General features: G+C 35.3%; 1 protein-coding gene across 1 annotated transcript; it reads right to left on the bottom strand.

The window, feature by feature from the left end:
- Positions 1-226: 226 nt before the first annotated feature.
- LOC127181745 (CD209 antigen-like protein E) lies at positions 227-4,702 on the bottom strand. Its single transcript, XM_051136644.1, has 7 exons — positions 4,551-4,702; positions 3,822-3,956; positions 3,675-3,710; positions 3,499-3,570; positions 1,904-2,058; positions 502-611; positions 227-401 (listed from the first exon to the last, which is right to left on the bottom strand). Exons 1-7 carry the CDS (start codon positions 4,624-4,626, stop codon positions 227-229), a joined length of 759 nt encoding a protein of 252 aa, XP_050992601.1. The 5' UTR covers positions 4,627-4,702.
- Positions 4,703-23,842: the final 19,140 nt, after the last annotated feature.

The raw sequence follows: 23,842 nt of genomic DNA on the forward strand, positions 1-23,842 counted from the left end.
TAACCAAAAAAAAACAAAAAAAAAAAAACACTTTACACTTCTTTACATTCATTGCAGTAGGGTGTAATGCAGTAAAATATCAGGGAGAAAGAGGTATGGAACACAAAAAGACACATTCTTCAAAATGTGTCTTTTTGTGTTCCATTTAAAGTTGTTTTTGAGAAATATAATTGTATGGAATTTTTTTTTTTTTTTTTTTAATGTGAGAAAGATCAAGAGTGATAAATTAAACCGCTGCAGCAGCTTCACACACAAATCTTTTCTCTAGAAAACAGGAAGCATCTGACCAGAAATCTGTCTCTCCGCCTTGATGTCCCAGACCAGCACAGTCTTCACCATCTGGATGGCCTTCAGTCCAGTTGTCAGGTTCTCTGTTTCCATTCTCTCGCTTAATCCAGAACCTGCAGGGAAAAAAAAACTAAACAAAATACATCTGCTTCAAGTATTGGTGGTTTTTCAATGCAAAGCTTGTATTTTAAACATTAATGTGTAATATCATACTCTACTGAATCGTTAACTGGCTGGTTGTTCACCCAAACCCAGTGTCCCTCAGTGTCCAAATCATTAAGACCAATCCAGTGGGTTACTTTAACTTTAGAGGTAACAAAATCCTGAAGGAGAACAAATTAAACAGTTTTATTATCATGCAACTAGTGAGATCTGATGCAATGCACAAAAGGTTCAGAGCAGAGCAATGTAAAGTCAACATGCAAACAAAAAAAGCCTGTTTTCGCCACTGAATAAAAAAAAAAGGTTATTGCAACTTATCTCACAATTCTGATTTGACTCTTCTTTTACCTAGAATTTACATAAACTCCTAATTGCGAGTTGTAAAGTCAGAATTGTGAGATATAAACTCAGAATTGCAAGTTTATGTCTCGCAATTTTGACTTAAAGTGTCATTGATCTACGGCGGCAATACAGTGATCTGTCACGATACATTAAAGAGCCACAAAATGTAATGTATTGTCTGAATTTAAAAATGACAACATTTTAAAGCTGAGACCATGTTTCACACGAGAAGTAACCTGCCCTGCCCTGTCTGCTGGCGTGTTAGTTTCGTCTTTGCTTTTTGAGAACATGATGTGTAGTGTGAGAGCCGTTGTTTGTCAGAGCATAGCAACAGTAACTGTGAATTGCGAGTTATATCACAATTCTGAGAAAAATCAGAACTGCGAGATGTAAACTCCCAAATGTGAGGGGGAAAAGTCAGAATTGTGATACAAAAGGTCGCAATTAATGGAAATGGGCTTCATACTTAACTGACCCCCCCTTTTTTTTTTTTTTTTTTTTTTTGAATACACATTTCAGGTCTTATTGGAAATGATCCCGTTTAACTGACAACATCACACATCAAATTTTTTCACTGTCTGTAATTAGTGCCTGATTTTTATTTTATTTTTTTTTTTAAACGAGTCATGATATTGCTTTCTAGAGACCTAGGGAAGACTAAAGAAGACTTAACCTTAAACATAAAAAATGAACTTCTAATAAGGACTCCTGTTTTGGGGAAGGAAAAAACCTTCTTGGTATCTACTGTATTTAACGTCTGCTTAGGCTTGTATGCTAGTCTAGCTTTTACTTAAAACTTTGCAATCTGCAAATATCGACACATTGTGATGTTCTTTTGTAAGTCAGTTTAGATAATAATATCTGCTAAATAAATAAATAAGTTCCAGATGCACAAAATGAAATCCTTCCTCCTTTTTTGGTCTGTTTCACCCAAACATGTCACGTTACATAAGTAAAACAGGATTTTATGCTGACTTTAACAGTCACAGTATGTTTTTTTACATCTTAACATTTAGATGACTGGACATATAGAATATATATATAATTACGATTTGTTTCGATTTAAACAATACTGAACTGTGGCTGTATTAAGGGTATAACCTGAACACACCTGCTCTGCTTTGCTGTTTATGATCACTAGATGTGCTCCTAGAGTCACACAGTAATCTCGACTCTGTGTCCAGTTCATCTTGACCGTAGAGAAGTAGTAACACTTTCCTCCAGAATGAATAAAGTGGACGGCACAAAGTGCACAACCTGTGCTGTCTTTAATAAAACAGGTAAAGATTAATCAATTATTTGTTCTTTCAGACACATTTTCTCTTTATATTACAGTAACTGTGTGTGCATTTACAGTGGGTATGGAAAGTATTCAGACCCCCTTAAATTTTTCGCTCTTTGTTATATTGCAGCCATTTGCTAAAATCATTTAAGTTCATTTTTTTCCTCATTAACGTACACACAGCACCCCATATTGACAGAAAAACACAGAATTGTTGACATTTTTGCAGATTTATTAAAAAAGAAAAACTGAAATATCACATGGTCCTAAATATTCAGACCCTTTGCTGTGACACTCATATATTGAACTCAGGTGCTGTCCATTTCTTCTGATCATCCTTGAGATGGTTCTACACCTTCATTTGAGTCCAGCTGTGTTGATTATACTGATTAGACTTGATTAGGAAAGCCACACACCTGTCTATATAAGACCTTACAGCTCACAACGCATGTCAGAGCAAATGAGAATCATGAGGTCAAAGGAACTGCCTGAAGAGCTCAGAGACAGAATTGCGGTAAGGCACAGATCTGGCCAAGGTTACAAAAAAATTTCTGCTGCACTTAAGGTTCCTAAGAGCACAGTGGCCTCCATAATCCTTGAATGGAAGACATTTGGGACGACCAGAACCCTTCCTAGAGCTGGCCGTCTGGCCAAACTGAGCTATCGGGGGAGAAGAGCCTTGGTGAGAGAGGTTAAGAAGAACCCATCACTGTGGCTGAGCTCCAGAGATGCAGTCGGGAGATGGGAGAAAGTTGTAGAAAGTCAACCATCACTGCAGCCCTCCACCAGTCGGGGCTTTATGGCAGAGTGGCCCGACGGAAGCCTCTCCTCAGTGCAAGACACATGAAAGCCCGTATGGAGTTTGCTAAAAAAAAAAAAACACCTGAAGGACTCCAAGATGGTGAGAAATAAGATTCTCTGGTCTGATGAGACCAAAAACTTTTTGGCCTTAATTCTAAGCGGTATGTGTGGAGAAAACCAGGCACTGCTCATCACCTGTCCAATACAGTCATGGTGGTGGCAGCATCATGCTGTGGGGGTGTTTTTCAGCTGCAGGGACAGGACGACTGGTTGCAATCGAGGGAAAGATGAATAGTAAGTAATGCCAAGTACAGGGATATCCTGGACGAAAACCTTATCCAGAGTGCTCAGGACCTCAGACTGGGCCGAAGGTTTACCTTCCAACAAGACAATGACCCTAAGCACACAGCTAAAATAACGAAGGAGTGGCTTCACAACAACTCCGTGACTGTTCTTGAATGGCCCAGCCAGAGTCCTGACTTAAACCCAATTGAGCATCTCTGAAGAGACCTAAAAATGGCTGTCCACCAACGTTTACGTTTAAGGGGGTCTGAATACTTTCCGTACCCACTGTAAGCTCTTTTTAACTTTGCACACGGCTCAGTTCTTAAGACGTAGCCTACAATTTAATCTGTTCAGCTTTCTAAGTGTCTCCTCATGCTGGTTACGGAGCGCCTGGAACTGTGCTTTGTAATCTGCAACCAGAACAAAGAAACAATGAATGTGGAGCATTTGACAATTTTCATTGACTACACAAATCAGAAGTGAAATTGTTGTGGCTGCTGTATATTTTCCTCACCTGTTGCATTGTGTTCCTCATCAGACACATTGGAGTCTGAATTTTAAAAAAGCAACAGATGCAAATCAATAGAATGCCAAATATAGTAGATAAATGCAAAATGCTTATTTAGGTATGAAACATGAGTTTAGAAGTAAAATGAGTTACGTGTAGCATGTTCAATAAGTACTGCCAAAGTACAAACGCCTCCGACAGCAAAGACCAGACAGACACCGAGTGCTATCAAAAGAACCGTAATCCATTTATGGACTACAGTAACTTCTTTCTTGAGGGTCTTCTGATCTGTGATTAGAAGGCAGCTGAAGTTCATAATTATCTATACAAGTCAAACGTGTGTTGTTGTGTTTTTTTTTTTTTTTTTTTTTTTAAGAACTAGATACAGTTCAGTTTTGCATAAGCATACACCACATTCTGCATAATTCGTAAAACCAGTTTAAACCAGAATAAAAGTTGACGTATGATAAAATATTAGTCTAAACTAAGCCATAGTTCTTGAAGGAAGGAAATGTGACATTCTTACTCAGAAATTTTAATATTTCTGTAATAAAAGTTGTTTATAGTGCTGAGTTTGATGACTTTGATGTAGTTTTGATCCAGAATGGTCGAATGAGAATTGACAATTAGTACTGTTAGTTAGTACTACTATTATTTGATCTTTTGTTTTATTTAAAGTATATATAGTGTATAAAATACTGGATACAGTATTTGTATAAACTGTAGGCCTATTGTATAATTGTTGTGCTTTCATGAAGAATAATCAATGCAAAATTCTTATTAGAATGCTAAATGTAAAGTTAAATACAGTATAATATAATAGTAAACACACGATTTATCAGACATTGTGAGTTTTTTTTTTTTTTTGATAAATTGTCTTACCTTTGTATTTGGAGCACTTGTGATTTGAAGCAGTTGTTGAACGCATGTATTCAGAATTTTCATAGACTACATCCATTTTATTAACTTGACAGATGCGTGTGACTGACAGTAAAGGAAGTCACAAAACAAAGAGAAAAAACAAGCACAGGAAACAAGTCATTGACAGTAGAGCTGCAAATTCAATAAACCGATATACCACACAATGGCAGCTGGAGGTGTGAATGTATTTAGTGAGAAATGTATTTAGTGCTATATATTGTCCACACACAAATAGTAAGGTGAACTGGCATACACAAACTCTGCATTCCTATAGGATTTTCCGAGACTGTGGTGGGTGCACAGTTCTACTTTCTAAGTATGAATTATCATATGCAGTAAAAGTCAACAACACTCAACCATTGTAAAAGGTTTGGCCACAAACTCAACTGACTGGCTTCTCTCCTGTATGATTTCATGTGTCTGGGAAAAAAACACTGCAGTACAATTCTCTGGACTCTCTAAGCCAGGGGTCACCAAACTTGTTCCTGGAGGGCCGGTGTCCTGCAGAGTTTACCTCCAACTTTCCTCAACACCTGCCTGGAAGTTTCAAGTATACCTAGTAAGACCTTGATTAGTTGGTTCAGGTGTGTTTTATTAGGGTTGGAGCTAAACTCTGCATGGACACCGGCCCTCCAGGACCGGGTCTGGTGACCCCTGCTCTAGGCCATATTATCAAAAAATGTCGAAATTTACACCTAAAGAAGCTATATCAGAGTTTTTTAGAAAAGTGGCCTGTCCGAATTTACCCCAAATCCTGTAAAGCCTTAAAGAAACCTACCTGCTGAGCACAGGCGACAGGTGATTCTAAACAAGTGTGCAAAGTTTTAAGAGGGTTGGACCACAGCTGGCTCTCTAACTGTTAAAAAAAACCCATAATATTTCTATGGTAAATTGCAAAAATGCTTTTTTAAATCATTGATTTATGTGGTTACAAGCTTGCCAAATAATGTCTTTTTTTCATATATGCTTAAATGCTTTAAAGCACTTGTAAATAGTTTGAAATAAAATAAAATTAAAAATATATCATCAGCTACTTTATTTTTTATTAATTATTTATTCTAAGTAATTAGAATATCTAAGGAAGAGTCTGGAAATGCCAGTTTAACTTGTCATGTGATGAATCAGATCTGCAATTCATTTGGCCAAATCAGATCACTTAAGGCTGTTCACACCAAGAGCAAGAACTATAGTGAGATCTATTTTAACTATTTATTTTTCACACCAACAGACAATAACATTCTGTTTATTATAAGCACATGCTACGGTTATTTGCTCAAGCTCTTTACAGTCAGGTGGATTTTGATTGGCTGTCTATGTTTTTATTGGTCATCATCTGGATTTTTTTTTCTCTGAAAGAGATTTCAGCAGTATTGTTTCTCTGTTTTATTTAATCATATTTAAAAGAATTCATATTAGCTTGCTATTGCAGAATACAGCTTTTTCTAATGCTGCTTTCCTCTCACTCTGTTAAACTTGCACAAAAATTCTGCCTATTTTTCTTCATCTTATTCCTTTACTTCCTCACTCACTTACACATTCTTTTGTGCTCTGTTGTAAGGTAGAAACTGTGAGTTCGCGTGATGGCCTTTTCGCTCAGACTCTGAATCTGATGTGTACAGATGAACTCAGGAGCCTGCTAGAGTTGCCAGAGGACTTAAGCTTGAAGTATATAATTACAACTGCTTGATTTATATGTTTAAAGAAGAATATTTAAACATGGAGTCAATACATATTTTCTTGTTTTAGAGCTTAAGACCAAGAAAATCAGTTACAGCAAGCCAGTCAAACCAGTCCTGATGAATGAGGAATTAACACGTTCTTGTGCCCAAACAGAAAAGACAGAGAACTGAAAAGTTGGACATTTCCATCTGTATGTCTGTAGTCAAGCAATGCAGTTATGTGCGGTACAGCATTTGCTGTTGATCTTTCAAAAGACTCTTCAGGTCAGCAGTAATCATTTTTCACATATACATTTTTATAGCTCCAATCAACAGTGCCATCACCTTTTGGAATTTGGTGAGGAAATGACTGAAAATTTTAAGTACTGACACCTGCACCTGTATTCACCAAAACTATTTCTCTGGAGTTATTGTTGACTTATATCATTTTGTCTGTTTGTTTGAAGCAGGGTGAAGGCAGTTGATGAAGAGATCAATTCAGTGGCCACCATGTGCAGCACTGCAGCCTGAAACCACCACATATATGTGCTGTGAAGACTGCATTCTACTGTTACAGCTTATAAAGGTAAACGGATCAACTGCAAGTTGTGGAGGGATTCTTTTGGCCCATACATCCAACAACCTCCAACAGGAATCATTGGTAAGTCCAGTGCAACAATTATGAATGAAAATACCATATATTGCTTATTGATTTACCACACCCTTAATACATATTTTGTCCCACCAGGACATCTATACCAAGTGGTGTGTTAGGAGAACAATCAGAGACTCCAGTCACCCGAGCCATGGGCTGCTCTCACCGTTACTATCAGGCAGATGTTATCGCAGAACCTTCACCGGCAGACTGCAAGACAACTTCTTTCCACAGGCAATCAGACTGAACTGAACTTGTACCAGTAACACCACACATAGCACACCGACCTCATATATACTGCACTCTATCATTTACACTGACTGGACTCTGACTCACTGTTGTATTAAGATGTGAGTCTATACATTTAAATCTAGACTCAAAACACATCTGTTTAGCTGTGCATTTACTGAATGAGCACTGCTATGTCTGAACTGATTGCACTGTATTTTATGTATAATCATTTTTATTCTGAAATGTTTTAATACATTTTAAATCAGTTTTATGGTTGTTGTTTTTTTATTATTATTATTTTACTTCCTTTTATAAGTAAAGCACTTTGAATTACCATTGTGTATGAAATGTGCTATATAAATGAACATTGCCTTGCCTATTATTCTGCACCCTTTTTTTTGCGCTCATTCATACTGTACTGCACTGCAAAGGTATACGTGTACTATGAATGTTGTGTTTATTGTTGTTCTCTCTGTATAGTATATTTAGCATACTATCTAGCTGTATTGAGTCCCTTATATATGTTTGTTGCATATATATTCAATACTTGTCATCCATACTGTCATGCTGCACAAACTTGAGTTTGCACAAAAGAATTTCACCGCCTGGACACTTACGTTCACGGTGTTGTCACAGTAAAGTGGTTTGATTTGAACTGGTCACGTGTCTCTTGTTTGTCTGATGATGAGCAAAAAACTGAATGTGATTTTATGATGCTCAGGAGATTTCACCATACATGCATTTGCGTGATTCATCTGAGTTTTAACATAACCCATTTGGACTTCTCTTGAATATCATTTGCTTAATATGATACTTTAGCTGTCTTTATGCTGTATCCTCCAGTACAAAATTGTACATGGTGTTGGATAATAAAGTATGGTGAATATTCTGTATTAAGGATGGTGTTTTGTGAATTTGGTAATTTTGTATACGATTCATAAAATTACTGTGTTTTAACTAAGACAAGAACATCATCAGACATTTTAAAGACATTCAGTCAAAGCCTGAAAGATGATGTACCAGGGAAAGATCAACATGAATCCTGTACTACATTATCAGCAAGATGAGCATACACATTACTGATGTCCAACACTTGAGGAGACCAAAGATGAGACATTTTTGGCGCAGAGATGTACAAAGTACGTCTTTTATGATACGATTCTTTGAATTGCATACATGCTATGGCTTTTGCAACATAAACCACACACTGTCTATACCTTGTCGTACTGAATGACACATTGGCCTTTGTGTAATAGTACAATGAAGTGTCACAATATGTACTGGTCGTTTAAATTGGTGTCTAATATCAACACTGTATTCTTGTTCTTGATGGAATTACATAAAAGGAGCCCATTCCAAATGGGCACTGGTATATATTGTTTAGGGTTTCTATACTTATTCTAAGATGACTTGCAACTTACATAATGGCAAGTTGTTGAAAGACAATCAAAAAATGTGACTCGGCATAGTGTGTTGTCCATGATGAGAATAGATCATCTGTGTATATTTTACTGCCCTCCCATCCCCAGGAGTCTACAAAGAAAATTAACATTTCAAATGGCTGTAAATCAAAACTGATTATAGGGTCAAAAAGAAAATTGGTAGGACAACTACTTATGCTATGTTTACTCAATAATGTTAAACAGTTATATGGAACACATATGGAAATATGTTATAAAGGTGTTGAAAAAAGTGTTCTTAGCAAAATACAAAACTTCAGCCTGCCCCTCAAATATGTCATAGATGTTTGCACAATGAGCATGTTTCAATCTCAATTTTTTCACAAAAGATTGTGTACCCCCAATTTCATTATTAAACATTTTAAACTACATTACCCATAAGCCTCTGGTATTCTATCGATTGAACACAAAAAACATGGCACTGTTATTTGTAGTTTAATGAAATTATGCTCAGGGGTTAGGGTTAAGATCTCGGTAAAGAGGATATTTCTCACGAGATAGCAACACTGCATTGTTAACTGAAGGATGTAATAATAATAGCAAAATGTACTTTGCAAAATAAGGCTTTATTTAATTTGGTTTAAAAGACAGTCCAATCACAGCGAGTTCTGCATCTGCCAGGGAAACTTCAAAGCCAACGGCAACCCAGTTGAACAGAGGCGTCATCCATATATCGTCATCAATAACAGGTTCTTCCAGGTTCTTTATCAGATAATCAGTTAAAGATTTATTTGTCCCCACTTAAAATAAAACTGCAACAACAGATTGCATCATGGGGTTAACCTGATGCAGCAATAAAATAGTTGATTACAGTGATTTTTTTTTCAACACGGGCATAATGTTTTTAATTGTTTAGATTGTTTACGCTAATATTAATATACAATATTAAAACTCAAAAGTTTGCTTAAGCTGTGTGAAAAATAACTGCTAAAAGTCTAAATGTTTTATTTGCTTACAAAAAGAAATCTAAATAAAAAAATACATCTCTGATAAATATTCAAACATGCTTGCCCAGAACAGTATTCTCTTCAGTTTGTGCCACTATGAAAAAAAAAAAGAAGACAAAAAAAGCAGTTGATTATAAAAATGTTTCTGCATAAAGGCAACCAATTATAGTGAAACAACACCTAAAGGAATGACTAAGTGATAAAGTAATTAATGGGTACATACAAACAAATATTTAACTAACAAAAACACAATAGAAAACCCCTTTAAACACTCTCTAATATTCAAAAATAAAACGAAAGAATTTGTTTACAGAAGATGTTATACAATGCTAAATAATATTTTACAAACTGGGAGTTTCGAGGGTCCAGTTGACAATATATTATTTTCTTTACTTTAACGAACAAATAGGCAAAAACTGATTAAAAACAATATTTCAGTATTTGTTTTTACAATTATTACTTTTAAAAATATATCTCCTGTAATCACTGAGAGAATGGGAAAAGGACTGGCAGCAGATGTGCCACATGAGAGAGAGCGATGTGGAAGCTTTTGGAAGGGCTGATCTTGTGGAGAGCTGATGGAGAAGGACTAAATCGATGAAAAATCCTGCAAGACAGGAAGAAAGAGAATTTATCACATGATGAATAATAAGAAGTAGACAGAATGTTATTGTCTGTTGGTGTGAAAAATACTTAGTTAAAATAGCTCTCACTATAGTTTGCTCTTGGTCTGAACAGATTTAAGTGATCTGATTTGGCCAAACGAATTGCAGATCTGATTTGTCACATGACAAGTTAAACTGGCATTTCCAGACTCTTCCTTCTTAGATGTGTTCAATAAAAATCAACATGGTAAGAAAGCCAGACTGTGAGATTTGGACAGATATCACATACTGTTGGAATGGAAAGATGCTGCAGCAATTTGTAAAGATTAATAAAGAATACAATGGACTTAAAATGAACATTACGATATAAAGACTCTGACTACTTACAACGGGTACAATCTGCGTGTGAGTTAAGGCATTGGCCAGTGTCAGCAGTAGGAGTAAAAGTCATAGAATTTTGTACAAATATGCTTGAACAATATCATATGAATTTGCTGACTTGGTAAATTGTATGAATTATTACTACTTCGACATGAGACTTTTCTGGGGGTTCCTCCTGATGGGGCCATGGGGTATGTAAACCAAAGTTTCAGAAATATCACATGCTGTGCAAAATGTAACTGTAGTAAAAGTTCAGTCAAGGTGCTCAGACAAACACAGACATACCATTGGAAGTGTTTGCCTTGGCAGTTTTTTGTCTTCTCCATAAATGCACAAGATGGTCAAAATCAAATCCCATGACAGGCCTCCCTTTTCAGCTAAACCAAAGACAAATATATACATGTTGAGACAGTGTGTTAAAAATTATCTGTGACCAAAATATTTGAGAGGAAGGACTGTAAGGAAAGTTATTATTAAAACACAAAATAAGGATGCATTCATTAGCAAATTGGTTATAACAAAATGTGTTCAACAAAACTGTGAAGGGTTGAACCTTTGAATGACTTGTTCAGCCTCCTTGGCAGCTTCTTCAAGATCAGCACTGGGAGCTTCAAGTTCAAGTTTCTGACAGAACTGGTCAGAATTTAATTCTGAGTTTTAAAAATAGGTCATGATGAACCACAAAAAGAGAGAGAGAGCAAAACTATGTGTAAATGCATTGTGGATTTCAGTTGGATTACAGGTTGTTGTGGAGTATGTGATCCGACGTAACAGACAGAAAAAAAATATTGAATTACAATCACTTCACAAAAAGCTATTAAAGGCAATGCAAACATTGTGGTTAATGTGCTTTACAAATAGTATACAGTAAAAACACAGTTACTGTGGTAAAAAAAACAAAAAAAACATGGTAATTGTTGTTGTTACAGTGCTTTAACTACAGATACCTCATTAAAACTACGGTTAATGAGCTAAACCCATAGTGAGTGTTGTAGTTACTGTGCTTTAACTAAATACCACATAAAACATTGACTGTGGTAAAACCATGGTGTTGTGTTACTGTGCTTTAACTACAACACAGTAAAACTACAGTTGCCGAGGTAAACCCTTGTTAAATGTTGTGGTTATGTGCTTTAACTACAAATACCACATCACAAGCACAGTCAATGTGGTAAAACCATGGTAAGTGCTGTGTTATACTGTGCTTTCAATACAAACAGTAGACAGTAAACAGTTACTATGGTGAAATGACAATTGTTGTGGTTACCATACATACAAACACCACAGTAAAACTACATTTAAGGTGGGAGAAGCATTGTATATATTGTGGTTACTGTGCATCCCTTATAAAAATTATCCACATTAAAAAAATACTATAGTAATATATAGTAAATACTGTTGTGTTTTTGAACCACTTTAGTAAAGTGTATTATACTGTATACATTATAGTTTTTACAACACTTTGTTAATGAATACTACAGCATACTGTAGTATTAGCTATACTTCAGTAAACTGTAATGTACTGTAGTATAATATTGCAGAAAACTTAGTTTAGTATTGGGTAATTTGTTTATATTACTACTTTATATTAGCAACCATAGAACTGCCACAACAAATGAATTCAAGTAGGCTATTTTACTATAGTATGGTTCGAAAACTATAGTATTTACCATAAATTACTGTAGAATTTTTTTTTCCTGTGGGTAACCATGGCTTTACTACAAATTAAACAAACAAGCAAACAAACAAAAAAACATGGTTACTATAGGTAAACCATGGTAACTACAAATTAACCATGGTCTTGCTACACTAACCATGGTTTAACCATGGTATTTGTAGTAAAACTGTGGTTATGCAATAAGTAATAAATACACAACAAACGAACAAACAAACAAAAAACATGTTTACTAGATTTTACCTCAATAAAACCATGGTTAAGTTTCGTAGGGGACTGAGTACACATGACATGGTCGAGCGTCAGTTACTATGGTAAACAATATGGTAAATATGTGGACTTTTTACATGAACCCTTTCCCAGGAAAGGCAAATATCAAATTAATAATTTCACTCATAAATATGGGACGATCGTCTGTTTTAGGAGACGGGTGGAAACCCTACCTGTATGTGTCTTGAAGTCATCTAAATGCATCTTTTAACGGACTAAATCACTTGAGGCTTTTTGGTCCGTGTGGAGTTGTTGGCGCACTGGGGGGAATTATCGCCTCTGCTGGTGCTCCAGTGGGAACTCCAATTTATACATGCGTGTCATTTTCACGTTTTGAGGCGGCAAAACGTGACACTCACATGTATCCTTGAGTGGACCAACGTGTCAACGTGTTTTGGCGTGATACCAGGTTGAATGTAACCATACAAAAATATGAAATGTATTCATTTGACACCAAAGCCCTGACACTTATTTCCAAGCTATAAGAACAGAAAAGGTTTTAATTTGACAGAAACTCCCTGCCTATCTGAAATTAATATTTATTCATATAAAATGTATCTGACGCCAAACACACGAGATCGCTGGCAAGTCTGATGTAACCGTACAAAAATATGAAATGTATTTATTTGATACCAAAGCCATTCCATAGCCGACGCTTCTCTGAACTGATTTATATGAATAAAAAATGTATTTATTTGACACAGACTGCCTGCCGTTAAGTACCTAAAGATTCTTTTTATGAATCCAAAATATATTTGACAGGAAGCGCCTGCGACCGCTGACACTTGTTTTAAGTTATTTTATATGAACAGAAAATGTTTTTATTTGACAGAAACTGCCTGCGATTGCTGACTGGTATTCGAAGTTAATGTTTATTAAAATAAACTGTATCTGACGCCAAACACATGAGATGGCTGGCAAGTCTGATGTAACTGTAAAATAATATGAAACGTATTCATTTGACACCACAGTCCTGACACTTTTTTCATTTTTTTGAAATTATTTTATACGAACAGAAATGTTTTTATTTGACAGAAAATGCCTGCGATTGCTGACTGGTATCTGAAGTTAATGTTTATTAATATAAACTGTATCTGAAGCCAAACAATCGAGATCGCTGGCAAATTTGATGTTACCGTGCAAAAATATGAAATGTACTTATTTAACACCAAAGCCATTCCATAGCCGACGCTTCTCTGAACTGACCTTATATGAATAAAAAATATATTTATTTGACACAAACTGCCTGCCGTTAGTGTTAAGCACCTAAAGATTCTGTATATGAATTCAAAATATATTTGACAGGAAGCGCCTGCGACCGCTGACACTTATTTTAAGTTATTTTATATGAACAAAAATGTTTCTATTGGAAAGAAACTGCCTGCGATTGCTGACTGGTATCTGAAGTTAATGTTTATTAATATAAAATACATCTGACGCCAGTCACAGGAGATCGCGGGCAAGTCTGAGGTAAACGTTCAAAAATATGAAAAATATTTATTTGACACCAAAGCCCTAACACTTTTTTCAAGTTATTTTATATGAACAAAAAAAAATTTCTATGTGAAAGAAACTGCCTGCGATTGCTGACTGGTATCTGAAGTTAATGTTTATTAATATAAAATGTATATGACACCAATTACAGGAGATCGCTGGCAAGTCTGAGGTAACCGTTCAAAAATATGAAAAATAATTATTTTACACCAAATGCCTTACACTTTTTTCAAGTTATTTTATATGAACAAAAAAAATATTTCTATTTGAAAGAAACTGCCTGCGATTGCTGACTGGTATCTGAAGTTAAGGTTTATTAATATAAAATATATCTGACGCCAGTCACAGGAGATCGCTGGCAAGTCGAAACCATACTAAAATATGAAAAATATTTATTTGACACCAAAGCCCTGACACTTTTTTCAAGTTATTTTATATGAACAAAAAAAATGTTTCTATGTGAAAGAAACTGCCTGCAATTGCTGACTGGTATCTGAAGTTAATGTTTATGAATATAAAATGTATCTGACGCCAATTACAGGAGATCGCTGGCAAGTCTGAGGTAACCGTTCAAAAATATGAAAAATATTTATTGGACACCAAAGCCCTAACACTTTTTTCAAGTTATTTTATATGAACAAAAAAAAATTTCTATGTGAAAGAAACTGCCTGAGATTGCTGACTGGTATCTGAAGTTAATGTTTATTAATATGCCGCACACTTAGAGTTTGAACTTCGTCAAGTTAAGTCCTTATTGTCTATTTTTCCATCTAAAATCAATTTTACACACCATCATTTTCGCTTCTTATAACGTGGGAATATACCCCTTGTTGTATTTTATAACTAAAACAACTGGATTGCCTTGTTATCACTATTTTTGTTTTGATCTACCGAGTCCGCGTGGTTGCCGCTAATCTTGCTTGCATTATATTTACACACATTACCTTTGTTTACCCACTGTTACTTGCTGTAATGGCGAATTTGTGTCTACTTTTGAGTGCAGGCGAGGACACGTTCGCAGCAGCAGCTTTGAACAGCAGCTACGCTAATTATGTTCCTATTTGTTCTCTGTTTCTGCCATGGGACTGACATCCCGTGGTAACTAGGAACTCACAAGCTCCAGTTTGGATCCAGAACACTTAAGAAGAGATGATACCAACCCCTCAGAGGACTTCAGATGATGCCAACCCTGAAACAATATACAACACTACCGAATTTTACAACAAATGTTTTTTTTTTTCTGTAAAAAAATCTGTTGATTATGTCATTAATTGATCTTTACCATACATCTCCGCCATATGTACATCAACTTGACATAGTCACCACTAGTAAGCTACTACTAAATATATTGTAAAAACTTTATTTTGGTGTAAAGTTGCTTTGCAACGATATGTATCGTGAAAAGCGCTATACAAATCAATTTGAACTGAATTGAACTGAATGGTACAACATTGTTACCCATTCTCTCAAGAAAGAAACTCATAATCTTGAGCGCAAATGGAGAAAATGGAGAAAACAGATAACATCAGAAATACAATAGCATTCTACAGAGTTTAATATGTCAGCTTCTATCACCACACCAAAAGAAAAACTGCAGTACCCACTAAATGACTTAAAGAATTGTTACCTGTAGCAGAAGAACCGCTTCTCAAAACCATTCAAGCTGGCGGTTATTAAGCCTCTTATTAAGAAACCACAACTAGACCTTAGTGAACTGACAAATTACAGACCCATTTCTAATCCTCCGTTTGTCTAAAATTTTGGATAAAGTTGTATCTGCTCAACTGTGCTAATTCTTGCAAAAGAAAAAAAAAAATATCTATGAAGAATTTCAGTCAGGTTTCAGACTCCATCATAGCACAGAAACTGCATTTGTTAAAATCACTAATGACTTGCTTCTTGCATCAGGCCAAGGCTGCATCTCATTGCTAGTTTTACTTGATCTTAGTGCTGCGTTCGACACTATTGATGATGACATATTAATAGATTGACTACAAAACTACGCGGGTATCCAAGGGCAGGCTTTAAGATGGTTTATATCCTGCCTGTCCGATCGCTACCACTTTGTTTATCTAAACGGGGAGTCATCTCAATTATTACTAGTAAAGTATGGAGTACCACAAGGATCTGTCCAAGGTCCTCTGCTATTTTCAATATACATGCTGCCCCTTGGTAATATAATTAGAAATACTGAATTAGTTTCCATTGTTATGCTGATGATACTCAACTATATATCTCAACACGACCAGATGAAACTTCTAAATTATCGAAGTTAACAAAGTGTGTTTAAAATGTAAAAGATTGGATCACCAATAATTTTCTCCTATTAAATTCAGATAAAACAGCGATATTACTTATTGGACCAAAAAACTGTACACACAATCTATTGGCTTACAATCTACAACTAGACAGATGTACTGTTACTTCCACTACAGTCAAAAGTCTGGGTGTTATATTAGACAGCAACTTGGCTTTTGAAAATGTTACCTGTTTCCAGAGATGGCAAAAGTACACACGTCCATCACTTAAGTAGAAGTACAGATTCTCATCTTTAAAAACTACACTTTTTTACTTAAGTTAAAGTAAAGAAGTATGAGCTCAGACATGTACTTAAGTTAAAAGTACCCATTACTACTACCTGTTTTAGTGTCACGCTGGTAACTGGACCTCAAGTCATATTGACACATTAATACAAAATAACTTACATTTAAAATTTGTTAGCCAATGAATGTATCAAGGCTAAACAACCACTATGCAGAACAGAGCCGGACTGGGACAAAATTTCAGGCAGGGAAATCTCCCAAAATTCTGAAATCATGGACAACCCTATTTTTTTATTTTTTATTTATTATTATTATTATTATTATTATTTTTTTTGTATGGCCATCACATTTAAATATGTTTAAAATTATGTTTAAAACCTTAGGCTGCGTCCGTGCAAAATAAGAAAAAGTCTCTCTTGAACTGCACCTTCTCTTCCACCTTCTTTTCCTTTTCAATCTCTTCATTTTCCATGATATCTCTCTGCATCTCACTTTGTGTGCATTTGCTTTTTTCACTAATTTTCTTGTACCTGTCACTTTTTCCATCAGCCGTTTTGTGTTATGAGCACAACCGCTTCCACCTTGTTGCAAAACAACCGCCTCATTATATTGTATTTGCAGTAACAATTTTATTTAACTTCAGTTTAAAGTATCTCATTATGACCAGGTGTTGTTGTTTTATCTTAAAATGGCTTAAAGATTTAAGAAAACTATATTTTTAAATTGCCTAAATGTCAAAATTAGTAATGATTACATCACGACAATATCTTCACAGAGAAATATAATACTGAAAATGTTATTGCATTATCATGAGTCTTACTAAAATTAACCATGGTTTATTACAGTAAAAGTATAGTAATTACATATGGTTAGTGTAACAAAACCATGGTTCATTTGTGGTTACCATGGTTTAACTACAGTAACCATGGATTTTGTTTTTAATTTTCATAAGGGCTGTGTTGTTATCTGCCCTATAGCTCCCTCTGAACGTATTACAAAATGTTTTATAACAATTGTTTGCTAAATTTCTACTGTAACTTTACAGTAGATAATAATGGTGTCCTTCAGCATAAAGTATTTTGAGTGATGATAGTAATTTAGTTTCGTTTACAGTACTACTGCTGTAGTTTTGTCTTTGTTTACTTAGTTAAGCATTAAACTGTTAGCAACTCTTAGCAGCCTGTTTATAGATGAAACTGACCTGCACTTGAAGTCCTGAACATGTCAGTAGTTTTGCCTCTATGATCCACCCGGGCGCTTCCACTCAATTCTCAAGTCGCTGGTAATGATTACTCTGATAGAAACACGGAGAGCGCACGAGCCGAATCGCGTTGACAGTAAAGACTAATCAACCGATGCATGATTTATTAGAGATTTGTTATCGAATGGCGATACATCTAATGCTGATTAAAACTAAAGTAACGAGCCTGGTTTGAAAATGTAAGAAGTAGAAAGTACAGATATTTGTGTAAAAATGTAAGGAGTAAAAGTAAAAAGTAGTCAGGAAAATAAATAGTGAAGTAAAGTACTGATACCAGGAAAATCTACTTAAGTACAGTAACGAAGTATTTGTACTCCGTTACTTCCCATCTCTGCCTGTTTCTGACACAGAAAAGCTAGTTCATGCATTAATGACCTCTAGACTGGACTACTGTAATGCACTACTAGGTGGTTAGCCTGCATCTTCAAGAAACAAGCTACAGGTAGTCCAAAATGCAGCTGCTAGAGTCCTTACCAGGTCAAGAAAATATGTTCATATTACCCCAATTTTAAAGTCTACCTATTAGGTTCCGCATCAGCTACAAAATAGTACTTCTTACCTATAAGGCACTTAATGGGTTAGCTCCTGCGTACCTAACTGGTCTTCTACCTTGCTACAATCCATCGCGCTCCCTAAGGTTGCAAAACTCCGGACTTTTGGTCGCTCCTAGGATAGTAAATTCCACTAAAGGAGGTAGAGCTTTTTTGGATTTGGCTCCCAAACTCTGGAATAGCCTTCCTGATAACGTTCGGAATTTGGACACACTCTCTCTGTTTAAATCTAGAATAAAGAGTCATCTTTTAGCCAAGCATTCAAATAATGCTTCCCATACACTTTTACTGCAGTTATATCTGATCAAATGCACATTATTAATTTTTTAGCTCTGGTTGAACAAATCTTTCTTTGCTTGGTTTGAACAGCAGCTATGCTAATTAATGTTCCTATTTGTTCTCTGTTTCTGTCATGGGACTGACATCCCGTGGTAACTAGGAATTCATAAGCTTCAGTTTGGATTCAGAACACTTAAGAAGAGATGATGTCAAACCCTCAGAGGACTTCAGATGATGCCAACCCTGAAACAACATACAGCACTACTAAATTTGGTTCTAATTTATAGTGTTTTTTGTCTGCTTGATTACATCATTAATTGATCTTTACCATACACCTCTGCCATATGTACATCAACTTGACATAGCCACCACTAGTAAGCTACTACTAAATATATTGTAAAAACTGTAATTTGCTGTAAAGTAGCTTTGCAATGATATGTATTGTGAAAGGCACTGTACACACAAATTTAAATTGAACAACTATGATGTAACCGTACAAAAAAATAAATGTACTTATTTCACACCAAAACGCTCTGACCATTTTTTTTATTTAACTTTTTTTTTTTTTTTTTTTTTTTTAACATTTTTTAAGTTATTTTATATGAACAGAAAATGTTTTTATTTGACACAAACTGCCAGCCGTTACTGTTAAGTACCTAAAGATTCTGGATATGAATTTAAAATATATCTGACGCCAATCACACAAGATCGCTGGCAAGTCTGATGTAACCGTACGAAAATATGAAATGTATTTATTTATCACCAAAGTACTTCGATAGCCGACGCTTCTCTGAAATGACTTTATATGAATAAAAAAAAATGTATTTATTTGACACAAACTGCCTGCCGTTAGTGTTAAGCACCTAATGATTCTGTAAATGAATTCAAAATGTATCTGACAGGAAGCACCTGCCACCGCTGACACTTACTTTTAAGTTATTTTATATGAACAGAAAATGTTTTTTTCTCACACCAAAGCACTGACACTTTTTTCAGGTTACTTTATATGAACAAAAATGTTTTTATTTGAAAGAAACTGCCTGCGTACGGTGTACATTTTAGGACATCCTCAGACGTCAGTCATAAAATAAAAAGGCGTCATGCCTCAGACTCAAAGGCTTCAGTCACTAGACAGAACGGCATCGTGCCTCAGACTGAAAGGCTTCAGGTCTCAGTTAAAACGACGTCAATTAGGCATCAGATGAAACGGCATCAGAATAAAAGGCATCAGACGAAGATACAAGGAATGTGACGTCAAAAGCCACGCCCATGTCCACATATGTCACATGTTCATTCATTTTGAAACAGGAAGAAGCATCGATAAGAAGATAGTACCGTTGTTTACAAACCGCTAAAAAGAAGTAGTTGTTTGCCGTGTCGGTAAGTAAAAAAAAAACTTTAACAATGTGTGCGTCGTTTGTGTGCATAAATAACAGTTTGGTACACTTAGTAACTTATATGTTTTGAACATAGGCTTTTGAAAGATAAACATTAAATGCTATACCACACATAACTGCATAGCTTGAATACAGACATACCAATGGAAATGTCCAACTTTTCAGATCTCTGTCTAGTGTGTTTGGGCACAAGAAGACCATGTTCATTCCTCATTCATCAGGACTGGTTTGACTGGCTTGCTGTGACTGATTTTCTTTGTGTTTTTGGTCTTCAGCTGTAGAACAAGAAAATATTTATTGACTCCATGCTTAAATATTCTTCGTTAAACATATTAACCCTTTAACTGTCACTCCTATTTTTGAACACAGACATAAAAATGCACTATCCAGACTTAAATCTTTATAATTAATGAATGAAAAATGCCTTAAAATGCCTTTCAAAGTATGAATTTTGAGATTTTAAGTTTTGAGCTGACACATAATTTCTTATGATATCTAAAGCGTGATAGGGGAAAAGGCAATGAGGAAAGTCTTTTGTGACAAAGGTCAGAACTCATGTTATGATGTACATTTTTTAAGTGGCACTCTTGGCATATATTAATCTATTACTTTTCCTACATAATTTCTAACACAAAAAAATGGTAAAATATCTATTTAGGAGTTTTAGACCTTTCCAACGATGTATAGTTTGTCATGATTAGATTGGGATTTATTTGCGTCCCACAGGGTGGACGATGACAGTTAAAGGGTTAATCAAGCAGTTGTAATTATATACTTCAAGCTCAAGTCCTCTGGCAACTCTAGCAGGCTCCTGAGTTCATCTGTACACATCAGATTCAGAGTCTGAGAGAAGGCCATCATGCGAACTCTCAGTTTCTACCTTACAACAGAGCACAAAAGAATGTGTAAGTGAGTGAGGAAGTAAAGGAATAAGATGAAGAAAAATAGGCAGAATTTTGTGTGTATGTTTAACAGAGTGAGAGGAAAGCAGCATTAGAAAAAGTTGTATTCTGCAATAGCATGTTGGCGGTATTTTAAGCAGTTTAAAGGCCTCTTCCCAACAAAGATGAGTCCGCACCGCAGCTATTTAACATTAAATAACACAGAGAAATGATATTGTTGGAATCTCTTTCAGAAAAAAAAAAAAAAAATCCAGATGATGACCAATAAAAACTGACCATAACATGTGCTTATAATAAACAGAATGTTATTGTCTGTTGGTGTGAAAAATAAATAGTTAAAATAGATCTCACTATAGTTTGCTCTTGGTGTGAACATCTTTAAGTGATCTGATTTGGCCAAATGAATTGCAGACCTGATTTGTCACATAACAAGTTAAACTGGCATTTCCAGACTCTTCCTTCTTAGATGTGTTCAATAAAAATCAACATGGTAAGAAAGCCAGGCTGTGAGATGTGGACAGATATCATGTACTGTTGGAACGGGAAGATGCTGCGGCAATTTGCAAAGGTTAATGAAGAATACAATGGACTTAAAATAAACTTTATGATATAAAGACTCTGACTACTTACAATGGGCACAATGTTCATGAGAATTGAAGCAATGGCCAGTGTCAGCAGTAGGAGTACAAGTCATAGAATTTTGTACAAATATGCTTGTCAATATCATATTAATTTGCTGACTTGGTAAATTGTATGAATTATTACTACTTCAACATGAGACTTTTCTGGGGGTTCTTCCTGATGGGGTATGCAAACCAAAGTTTAAGAAATGTCACACTTCTTGCAAAATGTAACTGCAGTAAAGGTACAGTCAGGGTGCTCAGACAAACACAGACACACCATTGGAAGTGTTTGCACAAGATGGTTGAATTCAAATTACATGACAGGCCTTCCTTTGGTCTTCCTTTACAGCTGAAACAAAGACACATATATACATGTTGAGACAGTGTGTAAAAAACTGTGGCCAAAACATCTGTGACCAAAATATTTGAGAGGAAGGACTGTAAGGAAAGTTATTATTAACATAAAATAAGGATGCATTCATTAAAGCAAATTGGTTATAACGAAATGTGTTCAACAAAACCTGTGAGGGGTTAAACCTTTGAATGACTTGTTCAGCCTCCTTGGCAGCTTCTTCAAGATCAGCACTGGGAGCTTTTAAGTTCAAGTTTCTGACAGAATTAGTCAATTCTGAGTTTTAAAAATAGGTCATGATGAACCACAAAAAGAGAGAGAGCAAAACTGTGTGTAAATGCATCGTGGATTACAGTTTGGAAAAACAGGAAAGGAAAAGCTGAGACAGAGAGAGAGAGAGAGAGAGAGAGAGAGAGAGAGAGAAAGAGAGAGAGAGAGAACTACAAGAGATGGCTTCTTAAAAGAGTTGTTGGATTACAGGTTGTTGTGGAGTATGTGATCTGACGTAACTGCAAGACAGAAAAAAAATATTGAACTACAATCACTTCACAAAAAGCTATTAAAGGCAGGGCAAGCATTGTGGTTACTGTGCTTTACAAATAGTATGCAGTAAAAACACAGTTACTGTGGTAAAAACATGGTAATTGTTGTAAAACTACAGTAAAACTATGGTTACTGAGGTAAACCCATAGTGAGTGTTGTAGTATTGTGCTTTAACTAAATACCACATAAAACATTCACTGTGGTAAAACCATGGTGTTGTGTTACTGTGCTTTAACTACAAATACCACAGTAAAACTACAGTTGCTGAGGTAAACCCATATTAAATGTTGTGGTTATGTGCTTAACTACAAATAACTACAAATACCACATTACAAGTACAGTCACTGTGGGAAAACCATGGTAAGTGCTGTGATATACTGTGCTTTTAATACAAACAGTAGACAGTAAACGGTTACTATGGTAAAATGACAATTGTTGTGGTTACCATACATACAAATACCACAGTTAAACTACATTTAAGGTGGGAGAAGCATGGTATACAGTATATTGTGGTTACTGTGCATCCCTTACAAAAATTACCCACATTAAAAAATACTATAGTAATATATAGTAAATACTATTGTGTTTTTGAACCACTTTAGTAAAATGTATTATACTGTATAGTATTTACTGACTACACATAACATGGTCGCCCCTGCTAAAAAAAAATAAATAAATAAGTAAAATAAAATAAATAAATAAATATCACCCCTGCTGGTGCTTCTTCTTTTTGTTTAATGGCAGGTAGCACCAATGTTAAGGTGCATTATAGTATTTTATAAAGATGACATCATGTGTTTCCTGCATCCCAAATTTGTTGCCATTCTGTAATGGTAGATGCTTTAATTATTGCCTTGGCTTCTAATCTACTTAATGAAACATTCATGATTCTCTCATTTTCTAAGGCCTGTTTTGCTAGTCTATCCAAATTTCATTACCCTCTATTCCTCTATGAGCTGGTATCCACATAAATATTACCATAATGTTCATATTCTTAGATCATTGACTTTCATATATCTCATTCACTATATCCTGTGACATAGCAAATGTTTGGTATACAGTTTGCAACATATCTTCAACAACAGCTACAATATTTTCAGAATCTTTAAACCTTTCCATTAACTCCAGTACATAAAAATGCAAAAATACAGCAGGTAACATCCAAGGTTGAGTTATTGACAGTAAAATTGCAGGAATGTATCTTTTCTGATTTATCTGATTTAATATCATTACTCTAGCTTTTTTTTATCACTGTCCCATGCAAAAAACTTGTATTTAGATTTTTCCTTTTCACAACATGGAAGGAGTACCTTTACAGTTGAGTGACGATCTTCTGAATAACCTTGAAGATTTACCCAGTAGTTCATTCTTAACTGTTTACATCTCATTTCACCCATCTCAACCCAAAGAGCAGATACAGGAGTCG

Source organism: Labeo rohita, chromosome 19 (genome assembly GCF_022985175.1).
Source record: "Labeo rohita strain BAU-BD-2019 chromosome 19, IGBB_LRoh.1.0, whole genome shotgun sequence".
Taxonomy (NCBI): Eukaryota; Metazoa; Chordata; class Actinopteri; order Cypriniformes; family Cyprinidae; genus Labeo; species Labeo rohita.

What these genes read in the sequence shown, in the direction of transcription:
- LOC127181745 (XM_051136644.1), bottom strand. Translation starts at nt 4,626, where the DNA reads ATGGATGTAGTCTATGAAAATTCTGAATACATGCGTTCAACAACTGCT. An exon ending in TGAGGAACACAATGCAACAG is followed by an intron (nt 3,571 to 3,674) that starts GTGAGGAAAATA and finishes TTCTGGTTGCAG; the next exon opens with ATTACAAAGCACAGTTCCAG. An exon ending in CCAGTTAACGATTCAGTAGA is followed by an intron (nt 402 to 501) that starts GTATGATATTAC and finishes TTTTCCCTGCAG; the next exon opens with GTTCTGGATTAAGCGAGAGA.